Source organism: Artemia franciscana, chromosome 12 (assembly GCF_032884065.1).
Source record: "Artemia franciscana chromosome 12, ASM3288406v1, whole genome shotgun sequence".
Lineage (NCBI taxonomy): Eukaryota > Metazoa > Arthropoda > Branchiopoda > Anostraca > Artemiidae > Artemia > Artemia franciscana.
Genome location: NC_088874.1, coordinates 30,231,691 through 30,246,948, shown reverse-complemented (window position 1 = coordinate 30,246,948; position 15,258 = coordinate 30,231,691). Strand labels below are relative to the sequence as shown.

General features: G+C 35.4%; 1 protein-coding gene across 3 annotated transcripts in view; it reads right to left on the bottom strand.

Annotated features, from left to right (window-relative positions):
- Positions 1–803: 803 nt before the first annotated feature.
- LOC136033973 (neither inactivation nor afterpotential protein C-like) overlaps positions 804–15,258 on the bottom strand; it is a 203,825-nt gene continuing 189,370 nt past the window's right edge. For all 3 annotated transcript variants that reach the window (XM_065715002.1, XM_065715004.1, XM_065715003.1), the window contains one exon: positions 804–3,824. In XM_065715002.1, coding sequence (XP_065571074.1) covers positions 3,612–3,824 — 213 coding nt within the window. In that variant the 3' untranslated portion in view covers positions 804–3,611. The remainder of the gene's footprint in view (positions 3,825–15,258) is intronic.

The following is a 15,258-nucleotide window of genomic DNA, read 5'->3' as shown; positions in this document are numbered from 1 at the left end:
TCTAAAAGATGACGCATGGGTCCATATCCAATAAAAATGGAAGCGATTCTTCAAAGGATGAAACAAAAGTACTAGCTTTGAATCTTAGCACAATATAATTTAAATCCAAAAGGCTCTTATTGTGAATGCAAAGGACAAAAATCCCTTATAGAGGTCCAATCAATTACTAACACCCGACACCAAGACTGTAACCGTTGAATGGGAATGTGTCTACTATATTTTGAGAGCCCATCTAACAAGTAGGCTAATGGAAATTTTTTAGCACAACAAACCATACCCCCCCCCTCCTTGAGTGGTCGCATCAGGTGCATCCATAAACAGTGCAATTCTAAGACTAGCTTTTAAGCCTAATTGTATTTGGTTGGGATCCATATTCTCCATCTGGTAGATGTATGTGTGGCAAAAATTTAGGGATATTCCTCCTCTCCTACAGACATCAAACTGGCACTAGGTAAAAATGGATATTTAGTGAAACCTCGGACTAAGTTCGGTGGATGGCAACAGTACCTTTCCATATATATATCCTAATGACCTGAATTCAAGAGCCCTTTCTCATAGATATCAGGCTGCTCCTACAGCTAGTTTAAGTGCTTTTATCTTAAAAAAAAATTAGGTTAGATTTAACAGCCTCTTCAAGCGGACATCTCGATCCAAGCAATGTCAATTAGCCTTATCATTAAAAATATTGTAAATCTTGAAGAGGTAATTCTTTGTTCTTTATAATTTCGACATTACATGATCTCTAAGAAACTAATTCCAAAGCTAAGATAGTTTCGTTTCGCTTCTTGTTAAAACTAACTATATTGAATGCTAAAACTAACTATAATAAATAAAAGGCTGTAATAAAAAGAATTTTATAAGAATATTGAAAATATTCCAAACTTCACATAATTTTTTTTTCCTCTACCAGAAAGAAGCTTAAAATCTTCATTTCTCACTGTTCGTGAGCGATACACCTCTAATAAAAAAAAGTAATAATATAAATTAAATAAATAAATAATAAAAAAATCAAGGTTCTCTTTCTTTCATATGGGACCACCTTGATAAAAAGAAATGAGAAACTTGGTAATATTTCATCCCTTAAGAAAATAATTAATGAAATTCTTTTTAGCATATATGATTCTAACTATGAATCTTCCTTTTGGGTGTTTTTATGGGGGAGAGGGGTTGATCCTGGAAGAATTACTGTAGCTTATAAATATGATAATTTATTTGCAAGGCTTGTGATGCCAAAGGGAAAATTAGATGTGTTTTGCCACAATGTTTTATCATAGCAGTATATGTACTGCTCCCTTACTCACAATAGACCCCCACAAATGGCATTCCTCAGTAAAAAGACTTACCGGTAAGACAACACTCAGAGATCTAAGGCTCCTCAAAGAGGACGGTACCTTAACCTCAGCTAATGAAGTCAATTCTTTTTTTGCTGACATTTGTACCTCATTTCCATCAATCACCAAATCAGAAATTGATATTATCATTGCTGGTGCAGAGATTGAGGACGTATATGAGGTCTCTGAATTCACTGTTTATAAGGAACTCCTTAGACTGAAAGCGAACTGTGCGTCCTACTCAGGTGAGCTTCCAGTAAAGCTGTTGCGTGAATTCGCCATTTTTCTTGCTAAGCCACTCTCTTCTATAATCAACCAATGTTTCCTTCAGCAAGTATTCCCTAGTGCTTGGAAAAGAGCATATGTCCGCGTTATTCCAAAAGTAAGGTGTCCAAAATCTTGTGATCAACTCCGGCCTATATCAATAACTCCAAACCTTTCTAAAGTTGCAGAAACGTTTATTTACCGCAAACTTATGTCACAGGTCTCTGCACATCTAGACCCGTATCAGTATGGATGCTTAAGAGGCAGCAGCACAACTGTTTATTTAGTACGGATGTACCATCTCATTGTCGAGTGGCTCGACCGAGGAAGTGCTATAGTCGACCTTCTCCTCGTAGACTACCGAAAGGCTTTTGATCTTATTCGCCATTCCGTTGCTATCACAAATCTACGCACCATGGGTGCGCAAAAACATATTCTCCTTTTAGTGATCAATTTTTTACAAGCCCGCTATCAGTGCGTTTACAGTCTTTTCCCAGGAGATACCGACTCCGAATGGGTCGAGCTTACATGCGGAGCCCCACAAGGTACTAAGCTCACTAGTCTACTGTTTTTGGCAGTGATAAATTTCATCCTTTCCGGCTATGAAGAAAGATTTAATTATGTAGACGACTTGTCAGTCCTACTGAAGTACATTGTTGAGAAGTCTGAGGCTGTCCCCCAATTCTGTAACGAAATAATCAACAACTTCAAAGATGAATGTACTGCGAACAGCCTCCAAATCAACGAAGGAAAGACTAAAATCCTTCGCTTTAATCCCCTAAAGAGAGACTTTGTGTGCCCTCCTCCTCCTTATCCTAGTGAATCTTCGGCAGTAGTGCTTGGTGTCAAGTTTAGCATCGACTGCTCTTTTAGCCTCCATGTCGATACAATTATCAAAAAGGCAAATAGTGCGATGCGGACACTTATACTAATGCGTCGATTTGGTTTTTCAGTGACACAACTAAGGATAGCCCATCTTACTTACATTCGACCAATTTTAGAGTATGCATGTCCCGTATGGGGCCCACAAGTCAATAACACTATTTACCTAAGTGACCAGCTTGAGTCAATACCAAAAAGAGCAGTCAAATTAATATTGTGCGATGCTTTTACCGAATATAAGTTAGCATTATCCACTTTACAAATTCCCTCTCTTCAAGAGCGTCGTCTCAGTTTGATCCTTGAATTTGGCCAATATCTTCTAAGAAGTGATAAATACAGATCGATACTACCACCAGTTTTAGTGAAACATCGAAGTACTAGGTTGAAGAAATTTGACAGATTAGCAGCACCTCCTTCACGCACAAATCGTTTTTCCAACTCATTCATCCCTTTCTTTGTATCAAAGTATAACAATTGTTGATTTTAAACTATTTGTCTTCTGATTTTTTTTGTCGTTTGATTTAATCCTTTTTTCTTTTTTGTAAGCACAAGCGCCATTTAGTTTTATGACTACGAGAGATTGTGCAAATAAAACCTATTCTATTCTATTCTAATTTACCATCTCTTCGGACAGATTTTTACCTCTAGTATTTATAATGATAATATAAGGATAATATCAAGGAATGATGAATGATAATATCAGCAACAGTAGCTTTATTTTCTGATTTTTCAGGGAGAACAAATGGGAGATATAAAAACGCTTGGTAAAAAACAATTATGTCCACGCATCCGTTGAATAATATTTAACATAGTAGTATATTTGTTATTAATTACATCTCCGTTTATTTTTACTTTGGAAATCAAACTGAGAAATAGCTCTGGATTTTCATTAACCTAATTAAGAATATTTAAGCTTTTTTAAAGTTTTCAAGAATGAGAATAGTAACAAGACATTTTAATTCATTTTAATTACTGCAAGGCCACAGGGTCCACAGAATTACCTCTTTTCAATTTTCATGAAAAAATAAAAGCATTAACTTTTACAATTCACTATTTTAGGATGAAGAGAATAAAATAGGAGCAACAATTATTAATTATAATCAGGTTTTGGAAATAGGTATATAAATAGCTTGATCACAATTCTTCTTCAGTCCCTTCCAAGACAATCCCAGGGGCTATTTCATGTCGAACAGGGGACAATGTTTTCTTCTTTTGCTGAATTTCTTTTGAATCCCCAGGTAAAAGATGGCTCCGCGGCTGTAAGGGGAGATGGTTGGGAATTTGAGGAGCTAGAGGAGCTTGTCGCTTCATGGATGCTCTACTGTGGTTAGTCTTCTTCAGCATTGCCTGTAAATTAAAGTCAGAAAATAAACACAAAAATTCATAAACATTAAATTAACATAATAAATTAAGTACTATTCAATGCTAACTTGATTATTCAACATAATGAAATGGTGTTTATGCTCACCTTAGCTATGAAAAATGAGGCTAATACGGTGTGGATTGAAAGCAATAATTTCAACCCGACCTGAACCACATCATTCTCGGAAGGGTAAGGACAAATTGGCACAGGTCTTGTCAAAATTAATCCTTATTACCTTCATCATATATCCTGAGTTTCCATTCTTACGGTGGCATTGACCCCAACTTGATTGTGTTATATGAATTCATAAAATCATAGACTAAAATCATAAACTTGCAATAAATTAAGTTTAGGTTGAGTAAATAATTCAATTTCATAATTAACGAAACATTCATAGTTTCAACTATTTAAAACGATTAATTGCTTAATAGAAAACAGTTTTTTGTAATGTAGCGGCCAAATAAAATGCATAAATTAACACTCATGAATTTACAAGTAGGCTATGCGTAGCATGCTTTGTTATTATTTAACTAAGTAACCAAAGGTTACCTGGATCGCATTTCATGTGTCAACTCATTGCGTGCAAATTTTTGCATTTTAAATATTTCTAATAAGTTCTTTGGACTTCGATTTTTTTTTTTCTCCTTTCTTTTTGTGGTGCATAATTTATGTTGTTTCCTTTTCTTTCATGCCTTTTTGATGTTTATTTTTTATTTATAAGTATCTCCGAAGTGGTAAAAGTAGCAGTTTTTAAGTTACTGGCTGATTTACCAGACTATAGTGCATTACTGGGGATAATGGTTTGTTTATTTTCTTTCTTAATCTTTGGGTGAAATGAATTGAACAAGTAATTGATTGATGGGAGTAAAAAAATTTCAAATCCAAAATTACTTTGAAAATCTTGCAATGAAAAATAGCCCCTCATCTGCAACAATTTACACCTTTTCAGTTCGTTTAGCCCAAATTGTATATTAATTAGTAAGGGCAATCTATTTACCCCTGAGTTAGAATCAAGAAAAAAAAAATATGATCTTAATCATGGAGAGTATATCTTATTATTCAAATCCACGCAATAACACAAAATTCCCTTGGAAATCTTGCATTGAAATAGAACAGTACTTATGGATTTTACATGTTGAATAATTGTTACAATAAATCATTCTAATGCATTTAACTATATATCACTGAGACAGAGAAAAAGCAACAAAAAATACACTTAGCCTCTCACTTTATTCTCGGAATAAATCGGAATAATTTTATTATGTTTATCCTCTCACTTGGATTCATTGCACCTATAAAGAAAATTTAGAACGAGAAAAAAATGGTAAAGTATATTTAAAGCATGTGATTATTTGGTCAGGCAAAACAAATCTAAATTCATTTTATCAGTACTTACTTATATGACTGTTAAGAAAACTTGCAAGGCGAAAGAACACGATAGCACAATTTTAGAATTCTCCTACATCTATTACTCACGTGCCAAAGATTATAATGAAATTAATTACCCAAAATTATGTGCTAAATTTGTACATTAAAATATCATAGCAAACAGCAAGGGTGCATCTAAAACGTTTTTCGAAGGGTTGCGAGGCCTAAAGCAATTTCTACTGAGGGGAGGGGCATGGTCGTATTCATAAAGACGGATTACCCGGTTTGACAAAGAAACGAGTAAATATAATACCAAGAAAAACGAGGCTGATTTTCAGACAGTGGATAAAACAAAACGTAAAAACAAATGCAGATATTTCGGCAAGGACCTCCGGTATATCCGTTCTAAGTAAAAAAAAAAAAATACACACACACAAAAAATAATATTTTGTGGGGAACTCTGACGAATCAAAACAACGTATTAACCGTTTTACCACCCCTCCACCCAATTTTTTTTTTGTCTGACTTGGGCCGAAAAGTAATACATGTACATTAAAGGATTTTTTTGCAACCCTCCTCCCGCTCCGTCGAACAAAATCCTGGATAAAATCCTGTTGAGGGGGAAAGAAGGGTTTTGATTCTTTTTTTCCTTCAGGAAAAACTTTAATTTTTTTCCAAACATATCACAATTTAGCAGCATCTGCATATTTCTGGTTATTTGCCAGGGGGATCCTATCTATTCTTCTTTGCCTTTGAATTCCAAGTTATGCTTTCTGGAATTTTTGGTGATCAAATAGATAAGAATTAACATTAAATAAACGACACTTTTACATAATCCCAACTTCTTTAATTTATATTAATGAATTTAATTTTAATTAATTTTAATATAAATTTTAATTTAATTTTTATTTAATTTATATTAATTATTTCTCCCAAATTTTGTTACTGAACTGCTTGGTTAATTCACTATTGTTGTTGTTGTTTTTCTTTTTTTTTCAGGCTTTCACATGCTTTGGTTTTTTTTTTGGGGGGGGGGGGGAACCTTGCATACACGGTATATTTTCCAATCCTGGATACTACTAAATAAATAAAAAAACAAGTTTTTAACTTAAAGTAAGGAGCAACATTAAAACTAAAAACTAACAGGAATTATTCCATAAAAGAAGGGGTTTGGCCCCCTTCTAAATACCTTGCTCTTCACGTTTAAGTTTTTCGCAATTAAAAAAAAAAATCTATTCTTATTAACTGGCCTTTGTATTTCAGGAGTTGTTCTTTAAAAAATGGGACAAATAGTCAAAATTTTGCGTAAGGAGCAAGGTATTGAGGAGGAGGCAACCCCTTCATATAAGGAATAATTTCGGTTCGTTTTGAGCTTTAAGTTACTTCTTACTTTCAGTTTAAAAACTTGTTTTGTTTTTTTTTAATTTAATATCTGATTGTTTTCGATTGTTTGGAGTTTTTAGTACTTCTAGAAGAGCTTCTAGTGTTTGTGTTGTGTTTCGTTGTGTTTCAGGAGTCATTCTTAAGGGATCAGGACAAAAATTCCAAACTTTAGCGTAAACAGTAAGGTGCTGAGGATGGGACAATCACCCTCATATACGGAATAATTTCTGTTTGTTTTAAGTTGTAATGTTGTTCCTTGCTTTCAGTTGAAAAGACATTTTTTCTCTTTAATTTCTGATCGTTTTTTAAATAATGCCAGAAAGTCTGGCTTCACCTCCTCGGAAAAATCCCCCCTTCCCATGGAAAGATCCTCTATACAATCCAATCCTTGTGAAAATTTAACCGGGACAATTACTCGTAACATCTCGTCGCGTAAAATTGAGTCGGCAAAGAGAAAGCAAGACATGAATTCGCATAGAAATTCTGGTAAGTTCTACCAGTGTAAGATTTATCCTTAAAAGCTGACCCCCTGTAAACTTCCCTCCTCAAGAAAATTTCTCCCCGTGGACCCCCCCCCCCCCCTTCCCAGCGAAAACGTGTCCCCCTCAATCCCAAAAATTTAAAGATCTTTACCAGGGGTTATGGGGGCTACCTCCAAAGGCATAGTTATTGGGCATGTGAACTATGCTAAACTAAATTATCAACTAAAATTAGCTTTCTCAAAATTTTAATCAAACAATATTGAAAAAAGGGGTGTTGGTGGGGGTCTAGCTGCCCTCTAATTCGGCTGGTCGCTGAAAAAAGGCACTAGAACTTTTAATTTGGCTTTGTTGACCTTTTTTCCAATATTCGAGGACCACTGGGTCTATAAGATCACCCCAGGGAAAAAAAACACTTATCTGTGACCTTTTTTTCTGGCAAAAATACAAAATTCCGCATTTTTACAGATAGGAGCTTCAAACCTTTACAGAAGGGCTCTCTGATATGCTGAATACGATGATGTGATGTTCATTAGCATTTTTTGACTTTTGTGGGTGTTTTTCCCCTTTTTCAAAAATCAGACAACTTTTCCCAGGTACGTAGCCTTTGATAGGTAACACTACACATATATTTGGAATCAGCATAATAAACCAATTCTTTTGATATATCTATTGGTGTTGAAATTCCTTTTCTTAGAGTTTTGGTTACTATTGAGCTGTGTCACTCCTTACTTATAGTTCGTTTCCACGAACTGTTCAATGAAAGTAAGGAGCAACATCAAAAGATGACAATAATATCAGATAAAAATACACTTTTGAAATAATTCAATTAGTAGACTCTGTCCAATTTTTGATTGAAATAGCGGCAAAAATCAGGGTGATTTTGGTTCTTTAACGTTTTTTTCAGTGCAAGAAAATGCCAAAAAAGGAAATTAAATGAGAATTGTGAAGACCTTAGCAAAGTAAAAATTTAAAGAATTCAATAGAGTCAATTGAGGGGAGCAGGACACTTTCTCCTTCTCCTATAGAATCCTCCCTCTAGCCCCCGCTAGATTTGAAAAATAGCCTTTTTGCTATTTTTATAGAAAAATGCCCCATTAAAAACAAGAAAATCCCCCCCCTCAGACCTAATATCTCATCTCCTTCATTTTCACTAAGCCTGAATAAGGATGATGTAGGATGATACCTTTCTTCTTGTTGTAGAAAAGTGTTTCTGGTGTTTAATTTCAAGATTCTCTTAATTATGCTAGTTTACTTCACAATTCATAAAATTACATGCAATAGTGTGTAATTGTGTTATTGTCAAGATTGTGTTATTGACATACGATAGTGCGTGTTTGTTATTGTCAAGATTCACTTATTTATACTAATTTACTTCAAAATTCATAAAATTACATACAATAGTGTGTAAGTGCGCATCAGCTATTACGAAGGAAAGGTGGTGGACCCATTTTTAGGTGGAAGGGGAAACAGATACCTCAAAGAGTCTATATTAATACCAAAACGACCTAACTCTCAGTGAAAAACCCGATAAATATATAATTAGTTCTAAGGAAGGGGGTGAAAATTAATATCGTATCCCTCTTGATCTCCGAGACAATCTCTGGTCTGCGCCTTTATTTTGAAATTAAAGAGTAACATTAAACGAACAGGATTTATTCCCTATAGGAGGGATGCTGTCCCCTCCTCAAGCGCCCCTTATGGTCTTAGAAACTTCGGAAAGTACTGGTTCAGTCAGAAATTGACAGTTGTAGTACCTTTTTTTTAATTAGTGGTTGAAGGCCTTGGGGCATCTGATCACCATTCTGAGTTACTTATTTTGTTCAGAATAGTTGAAAAATATCAATAAATGTGCTTCCAAGGAGGGCATAACCCCCATGTTATGAGGCATAACCCCATAGAGTCCCCATGGCAGGGGCCGTAAATTATACGAAGTTTCGATTCTTTGCAGATACATTTTATAGTCGAAAAGAAGAGCGGGAGCGGTAAGATTGATCTTGGTACTCCAGCTCCATAAAACTTTCGGAGCGTTTTTTTCTTGGTAAAAAGATCAACAAAATTTTGTTGTGGGAGGCTGTTAGGGCCCAGAAATGAGCCCAAAACACTTTTCTCATAATCAATTTGAAACTTACAGCCGCAAGGCTTTGAGCCAAGGGGCTAATCACATATTCTGTCTACATTCTCGAACATTAGTAAAATATTTCGATCTTCTTTCTTTCCTTCATTGTTTATATTCATCATACTTTCTCTATGGCTGCTAAATTTTGCACGTGGGGGGATTTTTCCATCGGAAGGAATTATCTGCAGAATTGTTCTTGGGGAGAATTGTTTTTGCACGGGAATTTTCCAGAGAGTTTTCCACGGGAGGAATTTTTTATAGGGAATTTTCCGTGGGGGAGGGAATTTTCCAGTGGAAATTCTCATTGGGAGGGGGAAATTCTTTAAACAAATCCCTTTAACAATTTAGAGTAAAGAACGAGGGTTGACGAGCGGGCAGCCCCTCCTTACCTTATGTTTTATTTATTTATTTATTTATTGTCTTTATTTCCCTAAAAAATGAGGAGTACGCTACAATATAATATAAAGAAAAGAAAAATGATAACACTTACAATCAAAACCTATCAAATATTGATCCATCACTTAAAAAGAGAAGAAAAAAAAGATACAAAAACACTTGCTAAATAGTTTAGCCTATAAATCACCAAGAGCCAGAACTGTTACTAAAAAACCGAAATAAATTGTGGCCTAAAAGGTTAATTTTCGCCTTATCTTCAAATGTTTTATATTTTTTCTTTATACAGACTACAGGATCCTTCACTTTAAGCTTTAAAACAATCTCAGTGTTACTAAAAGAAAGGGGGAAACCAAGTAAAAACTTACAAAATTTAAAATAAGAAACTTTAATGGGCGAAAGATCAGAAGGTCTGAAATTACGGAAGAGGAGGGACGGGAACAATACGTGAGGCAGAGCAACAGCGCTATACATACAACCAAGGACGTCCCGACGGTAAAGACCCCGAAAACGAATTAAAACACCAAATGCCTTGCGTAGTTTCATCTGAACATGCTGAACCAGGACTGGTTTAAAATCTCTTTTCGAAGCAGCATAAGGTAATCCCAAATAAATGACTATTGGTGACGACTGAAAAATAACACCATTGCCGCAATCGAGAGTCGCCCTGACATTATCCTCTAAACAATTTACAACAAAAAATTGACATTTTTCAAACTGATAGAAAGGCCCAAACCTTTTAAACAATTAATTAAAATATTAAAATTAGAAACAAGACTAGACTTGGACCGGCTTAGAAGGATAATGTCATCAGCATATGCAATGTAAGACAGATTTCGAGATAATGAAACAAAAGAGCAGGAAAGAGAATTAAAGGCAGTATCTAAACATAGATTGAATATATAAGGAGAAATAATTCCTCCTTGTCTAATTCCTCTACCCACTTGAATTAATTTGGACTGAGATGAAGACGAACTCGGACAAATACGGATCTTTAATCCAGAATACCAAGAGCGAAGGACTCGAATGACAGCTAGGGACAATCCAGCATGGATTAAAGCGAGCAGTGCAGATGCATGAGAAATGTTATCAAAGGCCCCTTTGATATCAATCAAGAGGGCGTATAGCGGTTGACCAGAGATTCTCGCTTCTTCAATAACTTTGCTGAAAGATGCATGGGCGTGGTCACATCCCAAACCTCTCTTGAAACCAACTTGATTAGAACCAGCGTCAAGAATTTCAAGAAGATCCTTCAAACACAACTCAAACACTTTCCCAATCATAGAACTCCTAGTAATTGACCTCCAGGAACTACAAGATGACAAGTCTTTTTTTCCCGCTCTTAGGAATAGGCGTAACAATGCCAATATAGAATGACGATGGTACTAAACCAGTGATAAGTAAAAGGTTGAAAATGCTAGTAGAGTAATAAGAAAAGAAGAAGGAGCAAGTTTAAGGTGATTAGCAGATACGCCATCATGATCCTTAGCCGACTGCGCCTTTAACGTTGTGATTGCTCTACGTAACATATCCTCAGAAATTCTGCAATCAGTTGAAAAATTCTTCAACCTTTCATATGGAACAAACGACGTTTATTCTAAGTTTTAATATCACTTTAGTATCATTTAAGAAAAAAACTTGTTTTGTTTATTTTATTGAAATTTGCTAGCATGATTCCTGTTCTTGGAGTTTCGATTACTGTTGGTATGTGTCGTACATTACTTACAAACCATTACCACGAGCTCTATGAAAACAGAAATATGAATAAAATTATTATAATAAATATTTAATGAAACATTCGGTTGAAAATAAAACCCATCAATGGTTTCTGACGTAGCTCATCTTTTATTTGGCATTCATTCACTTGACCTCTTACAAAATTTCCTTCCCCTAGATTATATGTGCATAGGTATCTCCTAATAAATTCTTCATAAGAGGGCTCAGAATAAATGCCCTTATCTATATTCAGCGTGAGTCCCTTTTACATATAATTAGTAATTTCTATAGCCTTTCTAAATGACTACCGCACAGCTGTTTTCAGTAGAAATTAAATCTACTTGTTGATACGAATAACGTGATCTGGGTTGTTAAAAGCACGGAAAGCTAAGCAGAAAAAAAAAACTGCCTTGTTTAGTTTTAGAAAATCAGCTGCTTTTGCATCATTAGTTGATGCTTTTGAAACCTTTTGTCAATTTATTAATTGGTCCTTATTTAGAAGATCGATTCATAAGATATAAAATAGGTGCATTTCAATACATCTAAAATTTAGATTGGAGGATATATTATGGCTGGAATTATGGTTGGATGAGAGGCAAATTCTGAGAGAAGAGCAAGCCGGATTAGTAAGTATTGCAAGGGAAACGGAAAGTTTTACGTGGCTTTTCTTGATTTAAGTAGAGCATTTGACAATGTTGACCATATAATTTTGTTTAGAACGCTTTTAGGAAGAGGAATTCCGTCACCCTTTTTACGGGTTCTTCTCTCGATGTATTGTTCGACCAGAAATGTGGTAAAGATAGCAGGAAGCGGTATATCTAGAGTTCTTTTTTAATGTAAAAGGAGTAAAACAGGGTAGTACCCTATCACCGAAACTTTTTGCTATTTTTATAAATGATCTTGCCGAATACCTTGAAAAAAAGTGGGCGCCAGTTGTACACCTTGGAAATAAAGTATTATCATTACTATTATTTGCCGATGATTTTGCCGATGATATTGCCTTGTTCGCCAGATCCAATTCGGAGCTACAAACTCTGTTAGATTTAACAGCTGAATATTTAGAGTAAAAAAAACTGGAAATTAACACAAAAAAGACAGAGGTGAAGATTTTTTGCCGTAGACAATCAACAGGAAATAAAGATGAAGAAAGTTTTAATTCGAATGGTGAAGCTGTGAAGGTTGTGTCTCAGGCAATATATTTAGGATTCCATCTAACATCGAACGGAAGATGGAGCAATCATATTTCGAAGATGGCAAATCGAGGAAAAGCAGCAGCGGCAACGCTGCTTTTGACGGGAATAGGTGACTTAAAGATGCACAGAAATGTGTTCAACTCATAATGGAAGCCAATCCTCCACTATGGAGGAGAAGTATGGGGCCTAGAAGTGGCAAATTCATTAGAAACTCTACAGCTACAATATTATAAACGAATGCTACGTCTGCACGCCACAACTCACTCACTTTTCATCAAGGGAGATTTGGGACTTTTCTCCATGAGAAAACATAGACAGATCTAATTAATTAAGTTTTGGCTGAAAATACTGCAATGTCCCTCCTCAAGACTCATCAGAGCAGCGTATGATGAATTACTTGCCCTGGGACAAAAATCGTCATGGCCCTTTCATGTCAAAAAACTACTGGACAGCACAGGTCTATCGTATGCATGGAATGGAGGAGAGGGTCCAATCTCAGATCAAAAAGCCTTTCTGTCAGAGATCCAAACAAGGCTGGAAGACCAAGAAATTCAGAAATGGTGGAATGACCTTAGCCAGCCGGAAAGCTTAAGTTCTTACTATAAGGTGAAAGAAAATTATGGTGAAGAGCTATATTTTAAATTAGGGATTCCAAAAGAATCCCTGAGGTCTTGGATGCAGGTGCGAGCAAACTGTCTCCCTCTCCACAGTATTTGAAAAAAAAGGTGTCACCCGGAAATGCGGTATACTTGCCCAATTTGCGGTGATCTTGATGGGCTAGACCATTTTCTTTTCAGGTGTCAGGGGCTAAATGAGCTAAGAGGGAGCTTTCTTGGGGTGGGTGGTCGTGAGCCCCTTCTTGGAACTTTGAAGTCGACGTCGAAAATAAATATAGTTGCAGTGGCAAATTTTGTCCGGAAGGGTCTTGTTATTCGAAAGTTGATTGTTACATAATTTAGTTTGTTTGTTGTTATATATGTATGTATACGGCCTGAAAAATGGCTTTAAATGCAGTCATTCATTCATTCATTCATTCATATTCAAAATATTTTCCTTTCTTGGATGTTCACATCTCAAAATCCAACGTCAAATATTGCATTTTCATAAAATCAACGGACGTTAGTTGCTAGTTGCTATTTATTGGTCAAAAGTGACCAAAAAAATTGGTCACCAAATTTATTGGTTATCGTACTTTGGTCAAAAGGAATAATAATAAAATTCTTAAAATTTTCCTAAGAAATCACACTGGGAAAACACTTCAAACTGTGTTACCTAAAAGATGTCTCTTTTGAAATAGTTTCCCCCAAAGAGTATTAGAAACTAATAATAGTACAAAAGGTGGAGCTATTGAAAAGACGTAACACCGACACCCTCCACCGTCTGATAAGACTTTGTTTGAACCAAAACTTCTTCAAAATTATCCATTAATGTAGTTTAAAATGTAGAGGAGGTTCAAAAAGTGGAATTTGGTGTCCAGTAGGCCTACCAGCTTAATCTTATCTAGCCTACTTAAATTTCCTACAAGGTGATGCAGGCCTAGTTTAGCCTAAATAGGCTGGGATTTAACTTTAAATAAATAATGCAGATTAAAAAACACTGATTGACTATTATTTACAGAAACATTCTATTGTTGATACTACAGCAGTTTAGATGAATCATATCAAATACACAATTTTCTTTAAAAACTTTTAGTTTTGAGTTAAGTCATCAAACTATGGTGTAAGTGGCTCTGGTGGTTTTTAATTCCTATCTTCACATGCTATATTACCTACCATCCCACTCCTACAAATTTCCAGTTTTATTTACATTCTCTTTATTAAGCATATGGAGTTGACGATAGGTATGAGACTTAAAAATTCCGAAGAGTTGGAAATTTTACCTAAAACAATGCCCTACTCTGCGGGAAATGTCGCAGAAAAAGCTAAAAGAAATTTGACCGTACCACTATGCAGTCCAAAACTGGGGATAAGTATTTTTTAAGACTTTACGCAACATGTCAGCTTTTTAACAAATATAAAGACATTAGGTGTGTTATTATTCTTTTTTTTTTAATCTTGGGAAGAACAAAATAGATTCTACTCTCCTATTTAGGACTAAATAGGCAGGAGTAAAAAATAGATGACATATTATATGAACATAAGTTCTCAATATAACACAACCATTACCCCTTGCTACATTCAGTGCAAAGTGGTTTGGATTTTGGACCCTTTACCACTCATCCCCGCTCACTGAAACCAGGTATGTTCACGAAATTTCATATAGTTTGATAGCTTTTTCTTATAATTTCTCTATTTTCCTTGCGTACAGCTTTAGAAAAAGTACTGAAAATGGATAAGTTAAATGCAAAATAAAATAAACAAAAGCTAAGAGCTCATACGGCACTTGTGACGAGGCCAGAAGATCTAAGAGCCAAGAGCCCACATGGTATGAGCTCCAACAAAATTTTAAGAAGCAATAGATTGATTTAAAAGGAAAATCAGAGGCTCAATGCCGGTTGGGATTTAAAATAAGAGCTCTGAGTCACGGGATCCTTCTAAACATCAAAATTCATTAAGATCCGATCACCCAATCGTAAGTTATAAATAGCTCATTTTTTCTACTTTTTCTTCTCCCTTTAGCCCCCCAGATGGCTGAATCTGGGAAAACGACTTTATCAAGTCAATTTGTGCAGCTCCCTGACACGCCTACCAATTTTCATCGTTCTAGCACGTCCAGAAGCACCAAACTCGCCAAGTGTTTTCCAAGATTTCTGTTTCCCTCTTCCAAC